At 46.6% G+C, this 26,859-nt stretch overlaps 1 protein-coding gene and 1 long non-coding RNA gene across 17 annotated transcripts in view; one reads left to right on the plus strand and one right to left on the minus strand.

Moving 5' to 3' along the window:
* Window positions 1–2,568: 2,568 nt before the first annotated feature.
* NR2F2 (nuclear receptor subfamily 2 group F member 2) lies at window positions 2,569–15,654 on the minus strand. 3 transcript variants are annotated; one of them, XM_047797349.1, is made up of 3 exons: window positions 15,042–15,654; window positions 6,787–7,314; window positions 2,569–4,043 (listed from the first exon to the last, which is right to left on the minus strand). In XM_047797349.1, exons 1-3 carry the CDS (start codon window positions 15,082–15,084, stop codon window positions 3,769–3,771), a joined length of 846 nt encoding a protein of 281 aa, XP_047653305.1. In that variant the 5' UTR covers window positions 15,085–15,654; the 3' UTR covers window positions 2,569–3,768. The 3 variants fall into 3 exon arrangements, with proteins under 3 accessions (XP_047653305.1, XP_047653304.1, XP_047653306.1); XM_047797348.1 differs by lacking the exon at window positions 15,042–15,654 and adding an exon at window positions 8,883–10,140; XM_047797350.1 differs by lacking the exon at window positions 15,042–15,654 and adding an exon at window positions 7,558–7,669.
* Window positions 12,623–26,859, plus strand: part of LOC125136505 (uncharacterized) — a 58,298-nt gene continuing 44,061 nt past the window's right edge. For 3 of the 14 annotated variants that reach the window (XR_007137211.1, XR_007137212.1, XR_007137215.1), the window contains exon 1: window positions 14,234–14,436. This is a non-coding gene — a long non-coding RNA (uncharacterized LOC125136505). Of the gene's footprint in view, window positions 13,337–13,372; window positions 14,189–14,220; window positions 14,437–18,176; window positions 18,284–26,859 lie in introns of those variants that run through there. The other 11 variants (XR_007137213.1, XR_007137204.1, XR_007137209.1 and 8 more) reach the window with 8 other exon arrangements.

Below are 26,859 nucleotides of genomic sequence, written 5' to 3' on the forward strand. Positions count from 1 at the left end.
AGCTAGAGTTTAAAAGAGGGTTTTCTGCCTGCAGATGGAATGGCCTTTAGCCGCCCCCCCCCTTTTCTTTTTGGTAACCAATGTGTTTTCTATTACCCGGCCCTGCCGTGCCTGGCAGCCCGGCGCTCGCGGTGCAGTGGGAGACGCCATGTTGGCTCAGCTCATAGGACCAAGTCAAAAGCGAGCTTCGAGGCAGAGTTTCACACGCTCGAGCTCCCCCTGACCGCCCCCCGCCTCCGCCCCCCGCCTGTCGCCGCTTCTTGCACATCCTAGGAGAGCAGCTCAGAGCGCCCGGCACCCCGGACTTTCCAGGGGCGCTGGCGGAATTCCGCCGCACGTAAGTGGGGGGCGGAGGCTGGGGGGCAGGCACTTTTCCTCAGCTGCTGCCAACTCCAGGCCCCGGTCCCTGCAGCCGGCCGGATGCTAACCCAGCCGTCTCCGCGGAACCAGCCCCGGACGTCTCCCGCTAACTTTGAGCCCCAGCCCCTGGCGGCCGGGAGAGAACTCATAGTGAAAGGCCGAGGCAGGGCGGCCGCGAGCCGAGCGAACAGGCTAGGAACCACCCCCCCCCCCCCGCCCCAGCTCAGTCATTCCCCAGGTTTGTTTGAAAGTGACGAGAAGCAGCGATCGCCCCTCTCTCTCTCTCCTCGGACTATTGTTGCATTTCGCGTCTAACTGGGTTCTCTCACACCCCCGAGCGCCAAGAGGAGGAGGGGGAGCGGGGTTGGGAAAAGAAATAAAGCGAGCTCAGATCAGATAGGGGGGGAAAAAAAAACCCAGCAAGGAAAAAGAGACACTTAAAGGGAAAGAGTCGCCATGTTTAGCAGCTTTTTTAAAGATCTCGTCAATTTCACACAGAACGCACTCGCTGGGTCCCAGCCCTCGTCTTTTGTCCAATTCAGTCGAAGCAAAGATCTTTTGTTCTAACTCAGCGTGAAAAGAAAAACTTTCTTTAAATGCAATAAACTTAAACCAAACTCAAGACTCTAAACAGATCCTCCTCCGGCCACTCTAAACATATACAAGGGGTTTTGTTTTAACTGTTTGAAAAATTTTGGGTCCTGTTTTTCTGCCTCGCAGACCCCAAGCTCATTGCTGAAACTTAGAGTGAGAGAGAGATTTCCAACGTCTAGAACACATGCTTTAAGCAGAATAAAACAGGGACTGTCTTTTGCTTTGAAAATCATAAATTATAATTTAATGCCAATAATAATTTACAACAAATGGCTGTTTACAATAAACTAACACAAAACAAACAAGGAAAAGGGCCTGTGTTTTACTTATTAGAGAAACTTCACACACTCACATGGATAGCACTTGCAAGAGAAGAAAATAAACAACAAGCTACAAAACCTCAGTCTAGAGGTCAGCGATGTTCTGCCATAAGAACATACTTATATTTATGTATGTATATATCTACAGAAAGAAGCTGAGGGTCAGATGGAGAACTCTGCTCAAATGCACAAATCAGACAGATTTTTCCGGTCTACATGTATTGACTGGAACTGAGTATCAAAGTTTAATACACTTTACAAAATGATCCTTTTCTTTCACATCCCCTTACCCACCCCCTTTTAAAATTAAACCACAACCATAGTGATGTATGATGGCGGTGGGGGTGCTGCAAAGCCTCAGTAAGAACAAAAATTGCAAGCTCCCACACACTGAGCTTCCTCTAAACCAGGAAAAGAGAAGGGGGGGGGGGAAGAGACTCCAAAACAAAATAGTTACTACTTCCAAATCTGCACACCCTGTAAAGTTTCCTTCTTTCTTTCTCTTCTTTTTCTTAATTTGGCTTTTAAGGACAAAGGATCCCAAGAGCAGTACAGATTATATCTACACAATCTGAAATGTCAAAATGTCGATGTGTTTTTATGTACATAACTCCAATGGAAAAGATTCCCTTGACCTGTGGTCACGCTCTCACAGAATGAACTTGGGGGGGGGGGGGGGCAGGCCAACTGCAAGTTATCATATATACATTAAAAATAAACCCTTCAGCCGCTCTAAGCTATATCACTGAATTTGAAATCCTCTCAACAACCACACTAGATGAGAACCACAGAATATTTTTAAAAATCACACTTACTTAAGGAAAAACTCATTGCAAACAACTGCCTTCTATTTACAAGGCTGTGATTAGCTTGCTTGAACGGGCTTTTGCGTAACTGTCAGAAATGTACAAAACAGTATTTTTTCCTGATCATAAAATAGATACTGATCTCAAGATTTCTAATACTTTTCACAATACCTTCCCTAAGCAGGCACTTAAGTGTGACAAATATAAGGGCCTTTTTTTTTTCCTGGAAAATCCATTTTTAATTAAAAGAAGGATTAGGTGAATGGGGGGTGGTTTACTATAACCGTATGGCACTTCCTAAACCATAGATAAACCATTAACTTCAGCTCCCCCCAACACACACACCCAAATTAAACAGGCAAATACACTAGTCTACCTTTGAACAAACTGGCTAAGGGGAGTAAACAAATAGAGCCCCAGGCCCAGCTTAGCGAGAGCTCACAGGGGCTTCTCCATGGAAAGACAGTGAGTGGGGACAGCCAAACAGGTTTCAGATATCAAATAATATTTTAATTTCTGAATACTTTCAATTTTCCTTGGAATATAACACACAAAGACTCGACCAAACAGTTCAGTTATTATAACTTTTACAGTATACAGAAATGTTGCACTTAAAAAAAAAAACCTTCAGTTTTTTTAAAACACAAACTGTAAACTCTAAGATACTGAATCAATCACGTTACCTATAAGTGCCAACAGTGTTATTTTGTCATGCTGATTTCAATGGTATTTTTTAAAAAGGGAAAATATCAACAATTATAATACAAAGGGTTTGCAAATATACAAACAGATATAGGATTTTCATAACAATTCAAGAACTAAGCGGGACCCAATTCAAATTACAAAAGTTCACTTTTTATTCAAAACCTCAGCATGTGTCTTGGACACATTCCTTGGCTGCCAATAAATTCCACAGTTCATTTCTCTTAAAATATTTTTAAAAAGCTAGGTTTGTCATGGTGTCTATTTTTTTTGGGGGGGGGCAGGGTAAGGGGAGTTAAGTGTTGTATGTGGTTCCTCCAGTTCTCAAATTAGAGTGCTCAACTTCACCTAAAATTTTTGGTCACCACTTGTAAGTGCGTTTCCATCATCTTTGAGTTGCCTTTTAAAGTTTTATGTCTTCCTATGATATTTTCATGGACTCAGTTTTAATTCTTGCAGAACATATATTTTAAGGATACACAGTTTTTAAGAAGCCAAGATTATATCAAAACTTATTATAGAACCACAGAATAAACTGGTTTGGAACCAGAAAAGTACAAAAAAAGAACAGCTAGAGGTACATAGACACAGGACAATTAATAATTTGGAAAAAAAAAAAAAGACTTACTCTCTCCATTCTGCTAATTTTCTCCCAATCTCCTTAAATGCACTTTTAGCAATATTTTTCAAAAATTTACCAAAAAAAGAAAAAGACTAATTTCCTTTTTATACAAAAATGATAAGTAGCAAGTTGTTCTGACCGACACAGGAGTTTTTTTTTTTTAATGCATTCTGTAAAAGTTCATTTGACAGTCTTTTTTTTTTGGAAATTCACAGTCCATTAAATTCTTCCCCTCTCTTCTTTTAGCAAACTTGTAACATCCTTTTATATCCTTTCTTAACAGAAGGAATTTAAGCAAACAAACCAGTCTTTTGCCTTTTCTTTCTCTCTGTTTCACTCCCCCTTCTCATTTTGATTTATTTATTTATTGAATTGCCATATACGGCCAGTTAAAACTGCTGCCGGACAGTAACATATCCCGGATGAGGGTTTCGATGGGGGTTTTACCTACCAAACGGACGAAAAACAATTGCTCTATGACTGAGGAGGAGACCGTGCGGAGGGAAGGGAGGCGAAGCAAAAGCTTTCCGAATCGCGTTGGTTGGTTGGGATACTGGCTCCTAACGTATTCTTCCAAAGCACACTGGGACTTTTCCTGCAAGCTTTCCACATGGGCTACATCAGAGAGACCACAGGCATCTGGAAGAAAGTTAAAAAAAAAAAAAAAAAAAAAAGAAGAAGAAGAAGAAGACGAAGAATTCAGTCATCAGATTAAGAGGTTGGAAATGGGTCACATGAGGTGTGTGTACAGGGCTCTGTCAAACTGCCCCAACCAGAGTTGGAGCAAATGCCTCTGTACTGAAAACTTGGGGGTGGGGTGGGGGTAAGGAAGCTCATGAGATAGTCCTGGGGTATTTGCCCTAAAATAAAACACAGCTCAGTGCACTGCAGACTTTCCCTGTCCCAATCCTCAGACTTGGTCACTGGGAGGCCCAAGCAAAGTGCATTGGGTGAATCTGGCTGGAGTCAGTAAACAGACAGACAAACAGATGAAACTAAAACTGCCAGGGCTCCACCCCCTCCTCCTCTGTAAATAATAGTTTGGCTTATAATTATATAGTGGGGGGGGGGGGCAACAACCTAGCCCAGCCCTGAGTAATGGCGCCCACGACCCAGCCTCAGATTCTCCCCAAAGAGGGCGACTCATTTTTCTCCAGTCTTTGAAACTGATTTAAGTGGCCCTTTAAAACTGATCTTGTCAGTTTAGCCTATTGAAGGGCAGCCATGCAAACTGTGATCTCTCTGTTCATTTGAGCTGTTTCTTTTCCCTCCTTTTCTTCTCTCTCCCTTTTTCTCCTACCTCCCACTCCTTTATTTTATTTTTTTTTTAAGACCCAGGTCCCTCCAAGAAGAAACCCCCTCCCCGTTATCTTCAGGAAAACACTTTTCTTTTTCGGATACGTGAAAATACAATAAGTGCCTTTGAAATGAGAGGCTTCTCAGTGAAGGCGGTGCAGGTTGTGACCTGACCTTTGGGGGCTCCCCAGGCAAGACTGGAGCTAACACATGCATATTGTGAATCCTTAAAACAGATATTCAAAAACAGCTGCCACCACGTCCACCCTAAGAACCAGAACACACATGCAATCTCCTATGTGTGGACCTGGGACTGTGCATGTCTGTAGAATGCATAGGTGCCTATGATCAGGAATGAAAAGATCTGTCTGCATAGGACTCCTTCCCTTTACATTGGACTGTCTCCCTCTGAATCAGATAACAGGAACGTTTATCTCTTTGTGAGGCGATTTGCATTCTCTACACAGGCCTCTACACTTTGCAATAGTAATAAATTAAACTGTTAGGACAGTATCAAGCATTTCTTTTCCTTGAAAGACCAAGGGTAAGTCTAAGAGCTAACAATGATATCAAGAAATTAACCACCACCCCAATGGTCTGAGAACCTGGGCTGGGTGTCAGGTTGCGGGACAGGGTGAGGGTTGTCTGTGGGGTAAGGGAAAATCCTGCCAGTATATTCGCAGCAGGCAAACATTCTAGTTATGACAGGTCCCTCGAGAAAAATAATCCAGGTCCAAGCCTCTGCATACAGCTCTTCCTTGTCCAGACACTGCCCTTTAACTGATTACTTAAGGACTTTCAAAGACAGAATTTGGGGTGGCAGTGAGGGGGCTGATTTGTGCAGAGCAGCAATGTATAAAAGACAGAGGGTTTAGGGCTCAAATCCTGCAAGAGGTTCTAATGACTTGGGTTCCCCAGAAATCCTTTTGAACAATAAGGAAGAGACTGTGGATCTTTTTGTCTGCCATGAGAACTACACAGCTCTCCTAGTGTCCTGATTACAAGCTGCAAAAACTGAAATGGGTGACTAGGTTCCAAGCCCTACCAAGGTCCAAATATTTGTTATCCTGAACTGGGAACTGCCTTGCCTCTCAGCCTGACAAAGGGATCAGCTGACAACTTAGGACAAGAATGTGAAAGGGGTGATTTCCACCCACCTGGGCTCTGCTGAACTCAGCCTGGGGGCAGCCAAAAGGCTCAGGTGTGGCCCAAAGTGGAAAGCCAGACACCTTCAAAAATCATTTGGCCCCAAGAGTTAATTAATATTAGATCTATTACTCACACAGGTTAAACTACCTGCAAGCTAATTAGATTTCGTAATGCGGGTCAATGATAGTTTTATATCGCCAGCAACATTCATATCCAGCTAAAGCTAAAGCTGGCATACACTTTGGGTTCTTTGAAAATTGCTTTAAGTGTTTGCCTGGGCAGGGAAGCAAGAGGCCAGTGTCTTCAACCCTAGGCAGACATTCTGAAGAGTTATGATGGCCCCTTTCTTCCTCTTGCCCCTTCCTGACAGCTCTTTCCCCTTTTCTGGCAATCTGCATTGTTTTAATAAAAATATGATTTTGAAAATAGCTGCCCTCAGGTTGGATTTGCCTGGAACTCCAACTCCTACTGAGTTAGCAGGAAAACTTTCCCCTGCAGGGGAAAGTTTGTCCCTGCAGGGTGATACCAGGACTGCTTCAGTGCCTAGGGGCATCTCCTAGAGACTCAGCCAAAGTGACAGAGAAAGCCGCAAAGAAGAGGAGATTCCACAGGCTCAGTTTTTCCCTCTGGGCCAAGGGAGGGAAAAGGAGCATGCATCCTAGTCTGGCAGGAGGGGAACAAGTCTGAGAGGCTTCCCCATGGCCCAATTTGTGAGTCTGTTTCTGAAGCATTCTTCCTGCAGCCCAGCCTTCCTCTCCTCTCCCCAGGACAGGCCTGCTGGGGCCCAGCAACAGTGCAAAAGTTCCCATTCTAAGTTGCACTCAACAGTTTGGCTTTTTAAGGGGAAGACTGGGCTGGCTCTGGGGGCTCCCAAGAATTTAGGCCCTAAATCTGAGCTTGGAGCCCTTGAGCGTGACAGGGCAGGGCTCCTTCCTACCTGAGGTGAACAGGACTATGGCCTTGAGGCAGCTGTACTCGGCGGAGTCGACGTGCAGCGCTTTAAGCTTCTCCACTTGCTCTTGGAAGATCCGTATGTGGTCCATAAAGGCGACCACCCGGTCGGCGGACATGGGCGAGGCGTGTAGGCCGGCGGCGGCCAGGAGCGGGGCGACGTGGAGGGGCATGGAGCACTGTGCTGCGTTCAGCACGAACAGCTCGCTCCAGGTGAGGCGAAGCAGGGCCACCTGGTCGGTGATCTGCAGGTCAGGGAAGAAGGGGATGTTCCGGGCCCACTCGACGGCGCTGAAGAGCATCCGAGCGGCCAGTTCGCAAATGTTCTCGATGCCCATGATGTTGTTGGGCTGCATGCACTGGCTGCCGAAGCGTGACGTGGGATAGGGCTCGGCGCGCAGCAGCAGAGAAATATATCCCGACAGGTACGAGTGGCAGTTGAGAGGGTCCCCGTTGGTCAGCGCAAACTGCCCATGGGTCGGCTGGGTGGGCGGCATCCTGCCCCTCTGCACCGCTGCGGGGAGGAAAGGAGACACTCCGCAGTTAATGACCAGCTTCTGCCCCCCTGCTCCCCCGGCACGGTCTGCCCCAGCCCGACCCCCACCTGACCCAGACCCTGCGCCGCCCGGGAACAGGCAGGCCTGCCCCTCTCACCAGCTCATTAGGGGCACAGACCTGGGAGTCGCCGGGAGCCCGGCAGCACTCCCCTCAAATCACCACCCCAGGCAAGCTGTGGCGGCCAGGGCGGCGCACTTGCCTCGGAGGCCCGCTCCGAGCTGGGCGGCCGAGGACCCAGAATTGACCACTCTGCCTCGGGGTCCTCGGCACGGTGGGCGGAATGGAGCATTCTGGGGGCATCTTTCTTCTTTACTGCTAAACAGCTGATATTTTTTATTGATTGGAGATGAGGGAGCGGGAGGGGCGAAGCTGGGGGGAGGGTGAGACGCTTTTGCAAGACATCAGGGTTCACCCGGGACGGCTTTTCGCCACCCCGAAATCGCTCTCCCCCAAATCCCGCCGCCCCAGCCCCAGCCCCGCGGGCAACCCCCGGTGAGAGACGAGCGGAGAGCCGAGGTCTGGCGGCAGCCTAACCAGTGTGCTCAGAGGAAGACAGACGGAGGGAGAGGGCGGAGAGACAGGCCGGCCGAGGCAGGAGGACGCCGGGGAGAGGCGGGGAGCGGGCGGCCGGCGCCGACGCAGCCCGAGGAGGGCCCGGGAGGGCAGGGTGAAGCCGGCCAGGCTCGGGCACGAGCTGTTATCTGACGCCGGACGGGGAGAGTCGCTCTCGCAGAAACACAAAGAAACCCCGGCGTTCGCTCGCCCCAACCCGGAGCCCGCGCCCGGCGCGCCATTGGCCGAGCAGGGCTCGCGGCTTTCGGCGAATTTCATATCACAAAGACCCAACTCGCGCAGAGCGAAAGCAGCCGCCCAGGGCCCCTGGCCCACCCTTCCCCTACTCCCTATCGCGCCCTCCTCCTTTCAAAAGTGAAAGGAAAAAAACAAAACATAGGTATTTTTTTTTTTTTTTAGCAGAATGTTAATCCACCGAGGGTCACATGAGCGCTGCCCAGGCGGCAGCGTTAATACGGCGAAGTGCATAAAATTGCCATTTGTAATTTGAACCTCCAGCACAAAAGTACAATCTCAGGGTGCTTTTTTTTTTTTTTTTTAAGAGGGTGGGGGCTGGGGAGAGGGGTAGAGAGGAGGGACATATGTCGAACATGCAGGAAAAACAAGGAGAGAGAGAAACTGAGAGAAAAGAGAGGAGTAAACCAGCTTTAAAACAACAACAAACACCACCCCATCCCTTGCAGAAGGACGAACTCGAATGAACTGGCAATCAATGCAAAGAAAATGAAAACAGCTCGAAGAGAGAGTAGAGGAGGAAATCAATCAGCCAAAGCATGCGGATTTGGGGGGCTGGATTCCAGTGCAGAACTTGCTTCTAGTATGAAACCCCTTTCAGCTGCAATACGAAGAGAAGAGCTTGGGGCTTCTGTGTCCTTACCCAGAGCAGGCTAGCCAAACGCACCCAGGGCCCCGGGACCCCAGGCGAGGGGGGTAGAAATGAGAGGCCGATACCTTCCCGTCTCATGCCCACTTTGAGGCACTTTTTGAGGCGGCAGTACTGGCACTGGTTGCGATGGTGCTGGTCGATGGGACAGTTCCGGTTGGCGCGGCACGTGTAGCTCAGGTTCCTCCGCACGCTGCGCTTGAAGAAGCTCTTGCAGCCTTCGCACGTGAACTGGCCGTAGTGCTTGCCGCTCGACTTGTCCCCGCACACCACGCACTCGATGTGCTGCTGCTGCTGCTGCTTGTCGCCACCCGGACCGCCAGGGCCGCCCTGGCCGCCGGCCGCCGTCTGGGCCGGCGTGCTGGCCGGGCCCCCTTGGCCGGGCGTCTGTGGCGTGTGCGGGGCGCCAGGCGGCGGGCCGGGCACGGGCGGCGCCTGCGAGGCCTGGCTGCCCTGAGAGCCGGGCACCTCGTCCTGGGGGTCGCGCCACGTGCTGACTACCATTGCCATATCTATGGGGGCCGCGTCCGGACTTCCTGCTCCCCTGGCTGCGGGCGGCGGCGGCTCCCGGGTCTCGGGCTCCGGCGCGCCGCCTTTTGTGTGTGCAAGGGTGCGAGAGGGCGCGGGAGGGCGCCCCGGATGGCTCGGGGGCTGGTTGGTTGAGGTTGGTTAGTTTTTCCTTTTTTGTTTCTGCTTTTGCAAAGTTTTGTCGATTGCTTGTCTGGCCCGGTGTATTTGTTTTGTTTGTTTCCCTCGGCTCAGCTTTGTTGCTTTCGGGGGGCTTTCCGCCGGGAGGGGAGGGGATGGGGCCGGGGGAGAGCAAGTGGGAGCAGAAAGTGGAGAGAGAGGGAGGGGAGGGAGAGCTGCAAGTCGATTGTCTGGCTTCAAGACAGAAGTTGGAGGCAAAAAAAAAAAAAAAAAATCTCTCCAAAGATCTCCCTCGCTCTCACTCTCTCCCTCCCTCTCTCGTTCACTCTCTCGCTCTCAGAGCTGGTGTGCAGCCGAGGAGTTGGAGTAGGAGGAGGAAGAGGAGGAGGAAGAGGAGGAGGAGAGGCGACTGTCCGGGGGCCAAGTCCAGGGCAGCCCACAGTCAGCCATTCAGGAAAGCCATCGAAATCAGGAGGACTAGGAGAGCAGAGGCGCCGGTCACGGGCGCGCCCAGAGAGCCGGGCAGGCCGGGGCGGAGGCCGGCGGCCCGCGGAGTGGCCGGAGCGCTGCTCGGGTCCGGGGGAATCAGCATGAAAGTGGTCCGCGTCGGGCGCTGTGCGGCGTCGTCCTGGCGCTGGGCCGCTGCCGCCGCCTGCCCCAGGCGCCCGGCGCGCGCCTCGCTCGCTCCGGCCGCCGCCGCCCGCTTTCGCCGGATAGAGGCCGCTCGCCGCTCCCTGCGGGCCGCTTGGGCCGCCGCCGCTGCTGGAGCCGCCGCCGCCGCCGAAACCGCCGGGTCGGGCCCGGAGCCGCCGCGTCTAGCGCCGCCGCCGCCGCTGAAGCCGCTGCTGCCTCTGCTGCCGCCGCCGGAGCCGCTGCTGCTGCTGCTGCCGCCGCCGCCTCACACACATAGGGAAAGAGTCAACTCGCCGGCGGCGGGGGAGAAATGATAAAAGAGAGAGAGGAGGGCAGATCACCACCTAGAAGCACATCCTTCGTGCGCAGAGGGGGGAGAAAAAGACGGAGAGAAAGAATGAAAGAGGGGAAAAAAAGGCAGCACGGCACCGGGAGAAAGAAGGCAACTCGGGGAGAGGAGGAGGAGGAGAAGAAAACACACACGCGCGCACGCACACACACACCGCGGAGAGAAAAGAACAGAGAATCAAAGTGATCAAATATGCTAAAAAGGGGGGCGCGGGAGGGAATGCGATTTATAGGCGCCGGGGCTGGCAGAAGTGGCTTCTCCGCGATCAGCTCACTGAGCTCTCTATATAGTGAACTTTGACACGACTGCTGCAACTTAGCGCACGTTGCCATGGCGACGGCGCGCCTTATAAGGCAGCAGCCGGGGTTGGCCTGGCCAGGCGCGCGCGCGCCGCCCCCTCGTCGTCATTGGCCGGAGCGCGGCGGCCCCGCCATGGCGGCCGCGGGCTCAGCCTGGTCCTAGCGCGAGCGGTGTCGCGGCCGTGGCGCGGAGCGCGAGGGGGGCGAAGGGGGGGCGACGAAGGGGCAGCCGTGCCGCCGCCGCCGCCAAGCGGGGGATGGGCCCACGCTGGGCCCCGGGCGCACGGCCACCGCTCTCTCCGCACCCGGCACCCGAGGTTTCCGCCCCAGCGGGGAGAGGAGCGCGGGGCGCGCACACAAAACGCCTCTTAAAGGCTCCGCAAGAGGCTTTGGATGGAATTGAGGACTTCGCGTCTCTCAACTTGGCAATGCCACGAAATCGACTGCTCGCGCACCACCCGGGACTCCCGGCGCATCTTTGTGCCCACAGTGCCAGAGAAAGAGAAAAGTTCCCCGGTTTCTTTGCAGAGGGTTAGTGGGCGGGGATGGGAAGGTGCCTTGAACCCAGCTTACAAGGCATTTTCCAAACGAAAGATTTGGTCAAATCCGGGTGATGGTAGATCCTTCCCTTAATCAACTGTGATCACTTGCTTGGTTTGGTGGCTATTTATTTTTCTTTTTTAGAGAAAAAGAGCCGTTCGGTGGCTCTTTTCCTTGTAGGGTTAACATTTCACAGGTAAGTGGCCTGACAATTTAATTGCTCAAATAAAGGATCTCGGATGCTGAGAAGCACAAATAGACTTCATCTCATTGTCGTGACACAATTAAAATCAGTTTTCCTTAACTTTATCCTCTCTCGTTAGCTTTAGCTAACTTGCAAGCCAGCGTCCTCTCACCACCAGTAGTAAAGACCTTTTAGCCCGCTGCAGAGGCAGTCTCCCAGCATCTCCAGTACATACCCTCTGTACACACATGTAAGCGCACATGTATCAGATGCACATTTGTCAATGTACACAGACAAAGACTTCAACGATTATGCTTCTAGGTCATAGAACAGTTGAGTACGACTTCATTGCTCCTCAAGTTCCTTTTAGGCATTCATACAGTCATTAAAACACACCCAGAGATTCTGCCCCAAATTGGGAATAACACCAAGTTTAGCTCACAGGAACCAGGAACCGTGCACAAGCCATATTCTACCTCAAGGGATTTACTGCAGTGAGAACAACTTCATTGACTGTGCCATTCTGTTCAGTGTGCTAAAATCATCAAGCTGATTGTGCCTCTGACTTCCAGAGCACTTGGTTTTAAACATCAAACTTAGAGGATTCTCCCCATCCCCCAGAACACACTATATTCCAATGCAGTAACCTTTCTGTGCTACTGTGACCAGTTAGTGGATTACGATTTTTCAACATTTCTAGTACAAAAATTGTGACTCCATCATACACTCTTTGCATCAAGAAAAAAACTATAGACTGGTAAGCCAACAGGTTTATGAACAATTAATATATTTTACACAAAACACACTGAACTTCAGGAAACATGAACACATGTAAAGGGTAAATTAATTACCACAGGAAAGCATCCTTGATAGTTTTAAAAATCGACGAGTTGAAGGATTAAAAATAAATCATACATTTAATTGACATGTGTAGATTGTACTTTGCATTCAATACCTTTTACACACACAGGCAGAATACAAGGTAGGAGCTAAGAGAAGTGTAGGCAGATAGGAGCTAGTTTTTAGGGAAGGAAAGATCCTCCTTATGCGTCAGTCTTGAAACCTTTTTAGCCCTCACCCTTTCTTCGCTGAAATCACGTATTTCACCAAAGCTGCATGTGCTGGGATGATTTGAAAGTTTTTTTTTTTAAACACCTATAATGGATAGACACTAAACTATCATGGACCTGGTATTGTAATGAGATTGCTACAGAGCAAATTTGCCAGGCAGCAAATTTCAGGTTGATTAGAGACACAATATAACTTTCTCCTAAAGAGGAAGAGAAAGATGGAAAAGAAATCATTTCAGAGAAGGGATTTTTTCCCCCTTTTCTTTTCAATCTCTATAATTTGAGGAATTGCCTAATGATATGAATGTTAGATGAGGGGCAAACTCAGGAGAGATGTGGTAGGGCTGGGGTTGAGATAGGACATCTAATGGGTATCCTCATCTCAATTTCATAGAAGATAAGAATAATTGACTATAGGGAAATCCTAAACTTGCTGCTTGAGTGCAGACACTTTCATGGCAAAATCATCTTTTACAAATATGGAGTTGGGAAATTTGGAGGAGGAAGAGCTTCCTTGGTCCACTTAGAGATTTTTTGGTATTTGAAGTACGCTCTGATGGCCTCAGATTTAAAGTGAAGGATTTCCCAACCATCTCCTACAGATCTGGAGCTGATAGGCACAAAACTACAGGGCTGCCATGAAGTCAGAGGTGTTTTACTCAGTGTTTTAGGACTCATTCAGTTATGGCGGAACAATTAAAAAGCCAAAAAACAAAAACAAAGATAACCATCTCATTTGTAGTTAATTTTACTGTATACAAGAAGAGAGAAGACTGCAGGCGAAGAAGAAAAAAGAAAGGTAAACTATTTGAAAATGTCTTCTTAAGAAATGCTCATTTCTCTTGAATAAAACAGCCCTAAGGCTAAAAAATAAATATCAATATGTTCTTATAGTTTAGAAAAAATCCAGCCCCGTCTTTTATAGCAGATGTAAATTTATTTTAATGAGAAGAATGGCAAGCTTTAATTTGGCTGGAGAAAGTTGGAAAAACATTTTGTCTTACTGTGGGGGAAAAAAAAAACCCACCCAGGAATATGATTTTCTTGCAGAAAGTGGCCTGATGGCTGTAATTCTCCACAAATTAAATCACAGTATGAATGCAGACCCCAGCAAATGCTGAGTTTAACTCTGAACTCAGTAGAAACCAGTTCTGTCCACCAGGATTCATTGAATCCCTCCTTCCCCTCAATCTAGTCCGTGTGTGTTTTTCTCTTCCACCACACTGGAGCTCCGTGAATAGGGAAAGGGGCTTCCATTGTGTCTCTCTGAACTTCCAAGTCAATGCAATTTTTAACCACTGGCTTGTGGTACTTTGAAAATCACCAGGGGCTGTCAGAGTTGGGTCCTCTGAAAAATTTACAGTGCTAAATCAGAGCATATGCTGGGAGGGAAAAAATTGCTTAAGATTGGAGCAAGTACAGTATCTGTCTGCCCCCTAGTGTAAGAGTCCTCGCTGCCTAAAATTCAACTTTAAAAGAAAAGAGCTCTTAAAGGGAAACGACTTTGGGCTCACGTAGGCATAGCAGAATGAAACTTCTGTACATTTTAATCTGAATAATTCTTCAGGATTTAAAATTAATTGGCCCTGGCTTGGTTGGACCGGACTCGGATCTCGCCACCTCTGCGTTTCCCGAGTCACTTGGCGGAGAGGTGATGATTTTTTTTTTTTTTTTTCCTGAACTGGGTTTATGTGCGTCCCCCTCACCCCCTCCTCTCTTTTTTTCTTTCTCTGTCTCTGTCGTCTCTCTCGCTGGCTTTTTAAAAATGAGGAACCGTTCCTTGAACGTTCTGGACAGAGCACAGAATTGCCTAAGTCAGCCCGAAGCGGTTGTAATAGACAGCAAAAAGGTACACGTTTGCCTGAAATCCGCACGCCAGCTCCACCACCCCGCCCGATGGTGAGTACCCTTCTCGTTGCGATTCTCCTCCTAGCTTAACCGAGCGCTCGCCTCCCCCGAGCCGCGGCCGAGGGCGCCGGGCAGAGCTTTTCTCTCTCCCTGCCTGGCTGGATGTCAGTTGCACAAGGTTGCAAAATGCAGCGCAGAGGCAAATCGAACAGTAAATTCTGACACTTAGTGCGAGCCTAGCAGCTCCTTTGCTAGAAAACCGAGTCGTCTATTGCTTGGAAAAACACGCTTATAGGACTGTTTTTTAGTTTGCTCTATCGAAGGAAATGAGTTTGAGGAGACAGGACGAGGAGATGGGAGGCACGGCGGTCTTTACGCTTCGGTTTAATCATATTTTGGCAGCTTTGCAATTGTATTTTTCCCCTCTTCCCCCCTCCACCACTCTCCTACCACACACATGTAATAAAATATGGCAATGCATTGAATTGACTGTCCCCCCCTTCCCCGAACCCCTTAAACCACAATGCTAGGCATTTCATACATGTTAGCAATCCGATTTTTTGAAAAACCCCAAGTCATCCCCAACCCCACACAGCACAAGGAGAAAAGTGAGAAAGGAGAGAGAGAGAGAAAAAAAATACTGTAAGTAAACATACCAAAACCATATTTGCCTTGTTCAAGGTCCCAAACCGCTTGCATCTTCCTTCTAAACTGGAATAACTCTCCTTTAGTTTGGCGGGTGAAATAAACGCTTTGTTGGCCCCCTGAAAAGATGTGTCTTTGATAATTAAAGAGAATCTCCTCCTCGGTGTTTATCTAAGCGATTGTGCAAACTGATAAAAAGTAGGCACTAGCCTGCAGGGAAAAAGAGGAAAGGTGAAGGGAGAGATCTTCCACCTCAAGGAAGTGCTTCCCCATGTATTAGGCGCTCTCAGCCTTGGAAAGCCCAGCACAGTAACTTTAGAGAGATGAGGTTTCAGGGAGCTTTGTACATAGCTGCTGAGGAATGCAAGCCTCGCCTTTAAGAAAAAAAACCCCAAACCGTAGGTAGGAGATGTCTGGAGTGATCCTTGTCTCTCATCTCATTCCTTAGAAGGAAGAGTGCGTTGTTACACCTTGTTTGGGGCTGGAAAGACGAGACTTTAAAAACACCCGTCCAATTGAAAAAAATCTCCCAACTTAATGAGTTCAGTCGGAGGCTGGAGCAAACCGCTCAGCCTCAGCAGAAAACCGCCAACAACTATAGGCGATATTGCAGAGCAAAGACGACCCAAGGCACAGCCAAATTCCACTGTTTGGGGTCGAGAGGGATGGAGGCTAATCCTAAAGCAAGTCGGAAAAAAACAGAGGTGGGAGAGGAGGTGGGGGGAACAGCAGCCTAACAGACTGGCAGGCAGGCTCCCCTCACCCTGGATCAAAGATAGAACTTGAAACAGGAGGGCAACATTTTTCCTAGGAACCCATTGGAATCTTCATTTTCTACTTTTAACTCAGGTACCCCCTCACCACCAAATGATTTTTTCCCTCTCCCCTACAGATTCATGCCCCCCCTTTCCCAGTCCCTCTTCTAGAACTTTCCTGAAGAGGAAACCTATTTCTTTTGGGGGGGAGGGGTTCCCCATTCCATGTCTTCAGATAATGAATGCTTACTTTATCCTCTCTCTTCATCCACCTCCCAAAATGAAGAATGGAAGCAGGAATACAGTAACTAGCAAAAAGTGAGAATAAACTATTCTGCCCCTCTCAGTTTAATACAGTTTTAACTAATGGATTTTTTTTTTGTTTTGTTTTGTTTTAAGAGAAGAATAATGGGGAAACACGGATCTTTTATTTTAGGAAACTGTTATGGTAAGATGTATGTCAGACTTGACAAATGGAACTAACGCTCCTCGGCTGCTTCTTGTCCTTGTCTTAAACAGGAATTAAGTTAAACACAGTGCTGAATGTTAATTACATGTTTACTGGCTAATGAAAATTACAAATGGTTTTGCCACCTCAAACAATGATGAAAACTCTGAAGACACTGTAATTATATACTTTGAGGGAAATAACTCAGAATATTGATCATAAGAAGTGTAAATCTTTTTTAACTATTCATTAATACCATAAATATGGGCTACAGAAGTTTTTCCTTGCGGTTTGTCTCATCAGTTACACTGAGTGGATGGATGGTGAGGCTCCTCTGGGGAGGTGATGAACTCATTCTCTTATAGAAGGAGGCCACTTGTGTAACTGGGGGTGCCCCCTCCCTTTCACCCCCGCCCCTTTTAACCCCAACAGGAGGTCAAGGGATGGTTGAACAGGGGGGCCAGGCTCAGGGCAGGTGAAGGTGAGCACAGCCCAGCCTCTCCCCTCCCCTTCCTGGCCCTCCTCTCTCCTCCTCTCCCTCCCTCTCCTACCGGGTCTGATCGATGACCGCCTTCCCCAGCCAGGGTGCCCGTCAGATAACCTGGCGTTCAGGTTCCTAATGGAGGACAAGGCACTACAACCCAGCAATGCAGCCCTAACAACCCAAGTCCCCTCCTTTAGAGTGGCTAGGGCAGTTCATTGCAAAAGAAGAAAAAAAAAAAAAAGGAAAGTTGAGGGTGCAGGTGTTATTGGGTAAGGTGCCTCAGACAGCTGAACCAGAATTGATTTCCCTGGCTTTGGGAGTAGAGAAATATTTTTCTGTTTTGTTTAGTTTTAACTTTGGCCTGCGTTGTAGTTCTGCACTCTGCAGTGTGGTAGCCACTTCGATCTTGGGGGTCAAAGGTGAGGGCTGCACTAACCCTAAAAGGCTGGTCTGGTCAGGCCAGAAGGACGAGGGAGAGGAAGAGAGGGGGGATGTCAGTCATACTGACTGACGCTTCGGAGGGGGTGCCTTTGGAGAAACCTGCATGCGGGGGACACGGAACCAAGAGCAGGTTTTAAGTGCAATATCGAGGATTTTTTAAAAGTGCCTTAGGCTTGTGGGACTGGAGTCCTCTTTTCCCCTGAGAATTCCCAAGGCGCTGGTCTTTGTCTTAGAAGGAATGGAGTTTCTGAATGGTGTGAAAGGGACAGAGAGGGTCGCTTCAAATCGATTTTACTTGTCCTTTCTGTCTTTTCGGATCAACGCCCTTCAATGGGCACAGAGGTGCTCTTTCAACCAAAAACTTGTGCTACATTTTCTGCCTGTATTGGTGCTAAATACAATAAGCACTGGGCAGATTTTTTTCTTTGCTCTCCAAAGCAAGAAAGCACCCTAATTAAATTGTTTTATATGGACAGTCAAGACAGACCAATTAAGTATGCATTAGTATAAAGATATAGTCTGTAGATAAGGCGGTTTAGAAAATCACGCGTGGGACAAAGGAGAGTGTCATAGCGTTGGGGAGGGCTGCTAGGACCAGAGAGGTCGTTCACCTCTCTCCCTGGGTCCCGGAGGAATTGGAGAAGCCTGGGCCTCAGGTGAGAGGGGATCAGGCCCGCTAACAGGTGGGCATCAGTATTGCCCGCGCCCCCGGCCGGAGAGAGATGGAGTTCAGGGGGTTAGTATCCCTCACATCTTTCTACTCGGAGGAGGTAGCATTGGTGGGGCACCTTAGGAGGGAGCAAGACCATGCTGTGCCTTATACCGTGTCGGGCCCGTTGCTTGATGTCTGGGTCCAGGGCCCAGACCTGAAAATAAGGAAAAAGTGTGAGCCCAGGAGGTCCAGGGGGGAGCGGCCACGGCCACTGCCACTGCCTCGGCTGCAGCCCTCTGGCAGCCAAGATCAGGGTTGGAGGCCCCCTTCCAACTCCTCCAAGCTAAGCGTTTTTTCACTTTTAAGGAAACGGGAGTTCTCGGCGAGGAAAGTTCCCACCCGACGCCATCCGGCCCGAGGGGCGTCGAGGACCAGCCAACGAAGTGGGGTAAAGACCGAGGGTCGGCGTAAAGGTAGCGAGGACAGTGGCTCCTCTTTCGCTACTGCAGCTCTGGGTTTCTCCACTCCCCCCATCCCCGCCCTCTGAGGTGTGGGCGGGCAGAGTGCATCCCGTCCCGAAGGCGACGACCCCCAGGGCAGGGGCCTGGGCCTCCCCGCGTCGCGGCGCAGGGCTGTGATAGGTGGTCCCTGGGCCGCGGGGGCGCGAGCGCAGCGCTCTGCAGCAGGAAAGGCTTGCTGGGCGCACAGGGCGCCCTTGGTACCGGGTCGGGAGGGGCCTGTAGGGGCGAGAATTAGAGCCTGGGGAGGTGGCTGAATGTCAAAAGTAAAAAGGTTGAAAAGCCAATTTTCCCGGCGCGCTTTCGCCCCCCTTTGCTGGTTTCAGAGGCCGTAAATCAGCAGCCAGCGGCGAGGGCGGGAGGAGCCCCCTCCGCGGGCTCGGCTCTGCCCCGCCCGGGCCATGCGCACCTCCCGGTGGGCCCCGAATCGATCAGAAGCCTAGCTGAGGATGTCACCGCACTAAATATTTACTGATCACACACAAATAGCCGGGGCTCGAACGATTTTCCTCTGTGAGGAGAGCGCAGAGAGAAGGGTAAATCATTTTATTAGTGTGGATAAAGCCCAGAGCACACTCCGGGCTGGAGTGTTTTAAGATGTGTCTTCAACGGGATGAAAAGAGTTAGGGAAATCGATACCGAGTGATTAGAAGCCCCTGGGGTGACGAAGGGGACCAGGACTTTCAGGGATTTGGCAAGGCTGAGAGGCGGGTGCGAGCCTCGAGGGGAGCGGCCTGACCACCTCCTGGGATCTCCCGGACGCAGGCCTGAGTGCCTCACTCCTCGACGGGAGACTCGAGACTCGAGGGCGCAGCCAGCCGCAGGGAGTCCGCCGCGGCCCGGCTTGGCGGGGCCGGCGCCGGGTGAGAGCTGCGCCGGCCGCCGCGGGACCGAGGGCTTGGGCGCCTCGGTCTCCAGGTCGCGAGTGGCAGTGGTCATGTGGCTCGAGGAGGGGAATCTCAGGCCCGGCGCAGGGATGCTGGCAGGTTCCCCCACAGGGCGGGTTCTCCAGACAGCCTCCTGGAGAAACCGTGTGGCCCAAATGGGTTGCATTTCCCCCATGCCGTGCCCCGCAGCATCCCCGAACTTTCTCCTAGCTGAATCTCTGCCCCGCATCTCCCCTAGCGTTTCTAAAGAGGACTCAGCGGCCCAGCCCCGCCAGCTGCCTCTCCCTCCCACCCAGTGTCAAGGGCGGCCGCCGGGTGGCGGAACCGCTACGGACCGCAGGGCGAGTGGATTCCAGGTTCGGGGCTCCTGGGCAGGTGGAAGTCTGAGGCCGAGGAGGAAGGCAGAAGCAGGGTGACACACACCAACGACGTCCTCAGGACGTCTCCATCCTCTCCTGGGCAGGAAATCAGCTTTGAGGGTCTCAAGCCACACTCTTAGCTAGGGAATTCGTCTGTGGCCCCAAGGCTGGCTGCAGGAGCTTAAACGGTGGAGGCACAAAGGCTTGCGGGGCTCGCTGAAGTTAGAAAGGCTTTGGGGGCAGTTTGCAGGGAAGGAGAGCAAAATCTTCTTCCCAAACTCAAGCAGCAAAGTCCTGGCGCAAAAATGACTTTTCAGTTCTGGAAGCGGGAGGCTCGCTCGCTACCAGGAACCAACCTTGAGGTTTGCAACAGCTGCACATAATCAAGAAGGCACTAATTTCGGGGGAAACGAGGGGGCGGAAGGTGAGAAAAAGGAAGAATCTTTTTCTTTTTCTCCTTCCCTTTCTCGTTTTTGACCTTTTCCTTAAAAAATCTGCTTTTCCTGAAGAAACTGATAGCTTGCTTGCTTGCTTTATTTATTTATTTATTTATTTATTTATTTATTTATTTATTTATTTATTTATTTATTTATTTAATTTCCCCTCTCCCCAAATTGCTCAATTTCCTTGGCAGCTTGAAGAATTCAGTTCAGGCTGCCCTACTTGTCTTCTCGGTGCAACAGGAAATATAAGTGCAGATCCAATTAACCGTTTTCCAGAAGGGAGTTTTTTTTTTATTTTTTAATATATGAATCCCAAATGAATTGGAGTGATGTGTTCAGGTGCGAGGCGATTGGTGCCTCGAATTCCTTCCAGGGTAATCCTCTAATTCCTGCGGTAGAGGCTGGAGAGCATTGCAGATCTGGAGGCTGTCAGGAGCCAGGTCTCCATTAACCCTTCTTGGTCTCGGCCAGAGCGAAGGTTAACTACACTAATGTACCAAAGGGGCTGAAGCGAAGGAAGGAGGGGAGGAAGGAGGGAGGGAAGGAAGGAAGGGAAGGAGGGAGCGGAGAGGGAGGCAAGGTAAATCCACTCTATTTGTAAGGATTTTAGAGCTCTCTCTCTCTCTCTCTCTCTCTCTCTCTCTCACTGGTCCTCCCCCACCCCCACCCTGCCTAGGAAAGCGGGTTTCCATTCAGAGAGACTAGAGTCTCATCCATCAAGGCAGCTCAATCCACGGAGATGAGAATTCTTAGGGAATAAGAAAGCACAATGTAGTGAAATATTTTCTCCTATTTACCTGACCACCCAGTTCACTTTCAAAATAATTCTAACATGTATACAACAATTGATTTTTGTGGAAGGGGGATTAAAAAAAATCCAAATCCTAATACATGTTTTACCTTCTTTCATTTAAGTTAAAGCTAATTTAGAATCTTGTCAGTAGCCAAGTTATAGCCATAAAATTTGGATGAGATTAAGAAAATGCATTCTGCTGGTTTCACCCTGGTGGCATTTTAATAAGTGGTTATGTAATAGTGCACAAAGGTATATGCACATGAGTGTGCATATCTTCTTATGGTGGTAGAAGTTCTCTCATGGATCAAAGGTTTATATACTCAAGCACTAGATGGAGGTTATCACTCATGTGTACATGCTGAGGGTCTGGCAAAAAACAGTGCAAAGAAGAGTTTTGAATGAGTTCCTTGGAATCACTATTGTTGAAATACAAGCTGAAGCAACTTAGTATTGGTGAAGTTGTTGTGCTCTGCAGAGTCATAGAAAGATACTTCAAAGTGAAAACATTTTCAGTTTGGTAGCTTTGGCAGGGCTTTTAAACAAAGGTGAGTGCCTTTTGCCCAGTATATTTATTTTAAAATTCAACAATTTGCTACTCTATTTATTTTACTTTTCGATGAACTGAAGAATTAAAAGTGAATTGTCTCTAGCTAGACAAGATAGCATAAGGGGTTTGTTGCCCATTTAACCAATCTGAGGTGGGCTGTACATGCTTGTAATATTATATTGCAAGGCAACTCCTGCTGAGAAAGTTTTAAAGACATCTAAAGCTATGTGGACATTGGTTCTTATTTAGAAGTGGACAGAGTGAGGAAAGGTTGTCTCTTTCTGTATTTTTTCTCTTTAGAGGCTGGTAATGACATCTTTAAAATGACAGTTCATTTTTGGTATGTCAAAAAGAAAGCATTAATCAAATAGTATCAAGTGCCAGTTATTTAAATCTGAAGGTGTTAGTAAGGCAAATTTCCAGATAAATCAATATTGTTAATTAGCTGCATCAGTGTACTTAAAGAAAATACAAACAGAACAACAAAAGGGATTTATCTTGTTTAATTTCCTTTAGCCACAAACTCAAGGTGAATTTCAGGAGAAAATAATTTAAGGGCTAATTTCCATTCCATTGGTATTTAGAAGACTGAAAAACCCAAGTTTCAATATAAAGCCTATAATTAGAGAACTAAACAAATGGACAAAGACAGACATACTGCCATAATAGAAAAAAATACAATGTATGAATTTAGAAAATATAATTAATTAATTACCAACTGCATTTCTCCTCTTAAAGGGATGGTTTTTTGAAATGTTGAAGGTACACATTAAAATAAACTTCTGTGCAAAATAAAGAGGAGGCTGTTGAACATAATATTCAGTTTTTCTGACTGTAGGGAGTATCAGCTTTACGAAGTGTAATGTTTAAGTAAAATTTACACTGATCATTTTATTTTGAATACAGGATAGAGAAAGTTACCTTTCCCACCCGGCCATTACAATTTATAATAAATTAATCAACTTACTGAAGGGATTACAATGTGTTTGACTGAAGTAAATTGACTGAGATGATATCACTTAAAATAGTTTAAAGCAAAAGTGAAAATGTAGAAGGAAGAGAATATTAACTTCTCTGAAAAATGTCACACTGGGTATTTCTTGACAGGACCACATCACATCCCATGTCAGAGAGAAGTTAAAAATTTAGGCAATCTTGTTTCTTTGCAGGATGTATGTTAATAACTTATTTATTGACTCCAAAAGTTGTATGGTAAATTTTCATTTTGTATATACTTTGGTGCCATATTGCCATGAAAATAGAAAGAAGTGAAATTTAAGAGGGGGGATGGGGAATAAAAACATTTAAAAATATTTTTCTTCATAACCCCAAGATTTATGTTTATTTACTCACTGACTTTTCTCATATGATTTTGCCTAATTTAGCAGCTTTTAAAATCATATTCTTTTGTGTTGAAATCTGCATTGTTTATGCATTGAAAACAAATTCAAAAGCATTAGATCTTTCTCAGAAAGTGCAATGCAGGTATTGAAGAGCTACAATTTAAATTTCCATGTTCTTTTAAGAACAAACATATGTACAAACACCTAAACCTATTCTTTCCTAACAACTCTTAAAATTGCAATTAGTTTGGCTGTGGATGAATATTTTATATAAGAGCCTTTAGCTCTCTTTCCATTTACCTTGGAAATGCCTCTAATTTGTCTTTATGTGTAAATACTTGAGAAACCATTAGTCAATAAGCAAGAATTATCACCCCCTTAAAAAACAGTGAATAAAAATTCTAGGGAAAAGGTGTGATGTTTATTCTGAAGTTTCAGGTACATATAAAATTTTCTTAATAAACTAGAAGAAACTCTATCCTAGATAAATTTAAATAGGGCAGCTCTTGGGTATGGTTTATATTTGTGTCCTTTTGCCTACTTTCTTTTGGCACTAAGGTATCTGGGTTTTTGTCTTCACACGTGATCTATTGTTAGTGGATTTTCAATATTAAAAATATTTTTGAATTGTCTTGCCTTTATGGCTAATGCATTACTAAATTGGGAAAATAATACTCATTTCTGTGTTCAAATTTGTATGTCTATACAATAAGGAGTAGGTGAGGTACTGCACTATCCCCTCCCCCCAAAAAACAAACAACAAAAAAAGAAAACATCTTCACATATATAAGCTAAAGAGGAACAACAACAAAAAACCCTTGGAATTCAGTGTGTTGGAAATACAGGAACATTGTTTTTTTATAATGGAGCTCTTTATAAGGCTTTTTTCATCTTAATTATCTACCAAGATGGGACACTTCAGTTTGCTATGTAATTTTTGAATTTTGAGCAAGTTTTAACAACATATCTCACAGGCTTTTTGAAGTGAAGGAAAATTTGAAAAAATAAGCCTCCAAAAGAAAAGGCACAGATAATTGACAGGCTTGCCTCCGTGTTTAGGGATATTGCAAAAGTTTTACTTCAAAAATTACAATAATATACTGTTTCATTGGATGCAAAACGGGATAATTATAGGAGGGAAAAAAGAAGATTCCCTCCCACTCTCCTCCACCAAAAAAATCAAAACAACAACAAAACCCCCAAACAAACCTGATCCTAACTCCTTCATAAGAAGCCCCTTACCACTTTAGGGAAAGTTTCTGTGTAACTATGGGTCTCACCCAAGCTCCCAGTTGGTCCACTTTTTAGACTCAGCAGGCGGTGGTTAGACTCTAGTCAGCAGCCTGGCAGCCTCAAGGAGGCAGATTCTCTGAGCTTCACTGCATATGACCTACCACTTAGAAGTAAACTTTGGAAAGCAACTGTTGAAAGTTAACCTCTCTTTTCCAAAGAAAGTTTTCAGAGGCAGGACAGTGAGAGCTGATATAACCAATTTTATTATTTTCTAAGGCATTCCTAACTTTTATGATTTCCTCCCTCCTTCCTTTACTATCTGTCTTTGTGCCTCTAGGGCCAGTGAAGGAGCAGGGCAGATTCTAGATTGCTTTCAGAGTTTGCCTTCTCTGATGATGGATTACCATGTCAATTTAAACGGCATAGGATTAATTTGTTTCAATGATTTCTCTTTAGGCTGAATGCCAGCCGTTTTTCTACCTCTCCCCTTGCTCTTCAGAACAACAACCAAAAAAAAAAAAAAAAGGAAAAAGAAAAGAAAAGAAAAGAAAAAAGACAAAAAAAGAAAAAAAGCCTTCTTTCCATACTCTAAGTTAGGAGACAATAATAGAAATAGACAAGTTAGGTGTAATGTTGCAACACAGTTATAGGACAGAGTGTTTTTATCTGCCTAAGAAGCTGAAATGTACAGTCAGTCACATTAAAATGAAATTGGACTCTACATTTATTCAATAAATACTTGTCTTGTAGATAATCCAGTGCTGAGTGCTTTTTGACACATAAGGACTTAATTTGTCTTGGATAACAAGTTATTAATGTAGCGCATTTAAACTTGCCACCTACGATGAAGTTTTTGAGATCTATAACAAACTCAAATGATCATTGTGAAAAATATTTATGTGGGAGGGGGATCTTCTTGAGAATGAATATCTTATACACACACACATACATATGTATATATACATATATACCTATACACACTCAAACTAGCGACACACACGTATTTCAGATCTTACATAAAAATGTTCGATACAGTTAAAAACAATCCATTCATTATGCAGGTATATTTAACCTTTCCAAAGTAAGAATGTGTCAGAGAGTTCTCTCTTTTGAATGATTTCTGAAGTGCACAAGAAAAATGCTGTTCAAATCCACTTTCCTTGCAAGATCAAATCCATTATGAGGAGAAATGGCACCAAAAAAGCACTTAGGTGCAATCCAAAAATCAAACACCCTCTCTACATTTTTCACGTAGACTAACCTTGCAGCCACATAGAGCATGTTGCTTGTAGATAAAGGCAATTTAAGTGAAATAATCTATCTGTAAAATGATTATTGTCTTTCTTTAATGGGAGGTCCTCCAGCAGATGCAAAGGAATGGGAGAGGGGTTTTATCCTATAGACTGACTATGTTGAGTACATGCGGCTCTTTGAACACTGGGCTGCTTTTTCACTTTTTCTGTTTTCCTAATTGCTTCTCCTTTTCCCAGCATTCCCCTGCACTGAAATTAAGCATCATAGTTCAGGATAATAAATTGCATTCTGAATATGAACACAATGGGTTTTCTAGCCTTTTTCTTTTCCTAAGGCCTCTCAATGCCCAGGCGGCTGTATTGGAGCAGATTCTCCTTTCTAAGGACATATGCAATGAGAGGCCAGTGACTGTCAGATCTGGAATCTATGCAATTTTAAATTGTAAACAAACAAACAAACAAAAGTTGTTGGTTGTTAACCTTGGGGGGAGATTGTGCATCTTTAAGAAACCAAATCTTTTGAGAGCTCTCCCTTGGAAATGACGTTACACATGAGCAGAAAATCCAGGCAAGAAAGGCTAATTGAATGAAGAGAGAGAATTAGGTTAAAAAATAGAGTACAATCTAGTATCACATTTTCACTAGTGTAACTTGAAATGAAGGTGTCTTCAAGTCGCCAGTGATGCCAGAGTGTTTAGATGTTGGCCACAGATGGGAACACCTATTGAAATGTGTCTGAAGAAGATTAATAGGGCTTGTCACTGTTGGGAAAGCACTGCTTTGCTGTAAATTTCTACCAGCACAAGATGAATTACTGATGAATGCTCACTTATCAACCCCATCACTATCGTTCGACACTAAATCAAATTGAGAAGTTATCTGCAATCAGAAAATTTCTTTTTAAAATAGACATACACCTTTAGGCCCCAACTCTTTAATAATCCTACTCAGAAAACAAATACCCATCACAAGATGTTTCTTTAGCTTAAACAAAATTGTATCAATAATGTATCTGTTTTTAAGTTCAAGGCAATGGACAAATACAATGGACAGCTGGTCAAAGGAGAAATTTGATGATATTTTAACAAGGGTCTGAAGGCTTCTTGGAAGCTCCCATTTAATATTTCACAAAATGTGTGTTCTTTACTTGGAGATATTTCTCTCCCTGAGAATTTTGCTTTGGAAAGCAAAGAAGAGAGTGTGCTCGCTGTTTTCCTGTTCTAAACCCAGTCCCTGTGACCTAATCATCATCTAATTCCGTGGTAAAATACAATTATGAGATATAATTGCAAATTTAGGTAGAGAAAGTAGAATAGGATTAAATGGCTAACAGTGGAGTTCCCGTCGTGGCGCAGCAGAAACAAATCCAACTAGGAACCGTGAAGGTGTGGGTTCGATCCCTGGACTTGCTCAGTGGGTTAAGGATTTAGCATTGCCGTGGTGTAGGTCACAGATGTGGCTTGTATCTGGTGTTGCTGTGGCTCTGGCGTAGGCTGGCAGCTGTAGCTCCGATTAGACCCCTAGCCTGGGAACCTCCATATGCCATGGGTGTGGCACAGGAAAAAAAAAAAAAGGCTAACAGTGATAACTAAGGCAAGGCATATACTCTTTTGTGATTTCATGGTGTTGCTTGTATCTCATTTCTAAGGTGATTTATTTGAGAAATTTTG

The sequence above is a fragment of the Phacochoerus africanus genome, chromosome 9 (genome assembly GCF_016906955.1).
Source record: "Phacochoerus africanus isolate WHEZ1 chromosome 9, ROS_Pafr_v1, whole genome shotgun sequence".
In the NCBI taxonomy this organism is placed as follows: domain Eukaryota; kingdom Metazoa; phylum Chordata; class Mammalia; order Artiodactyla; family Suidae; genus Phacochoerus; species Phacochoerus africanus.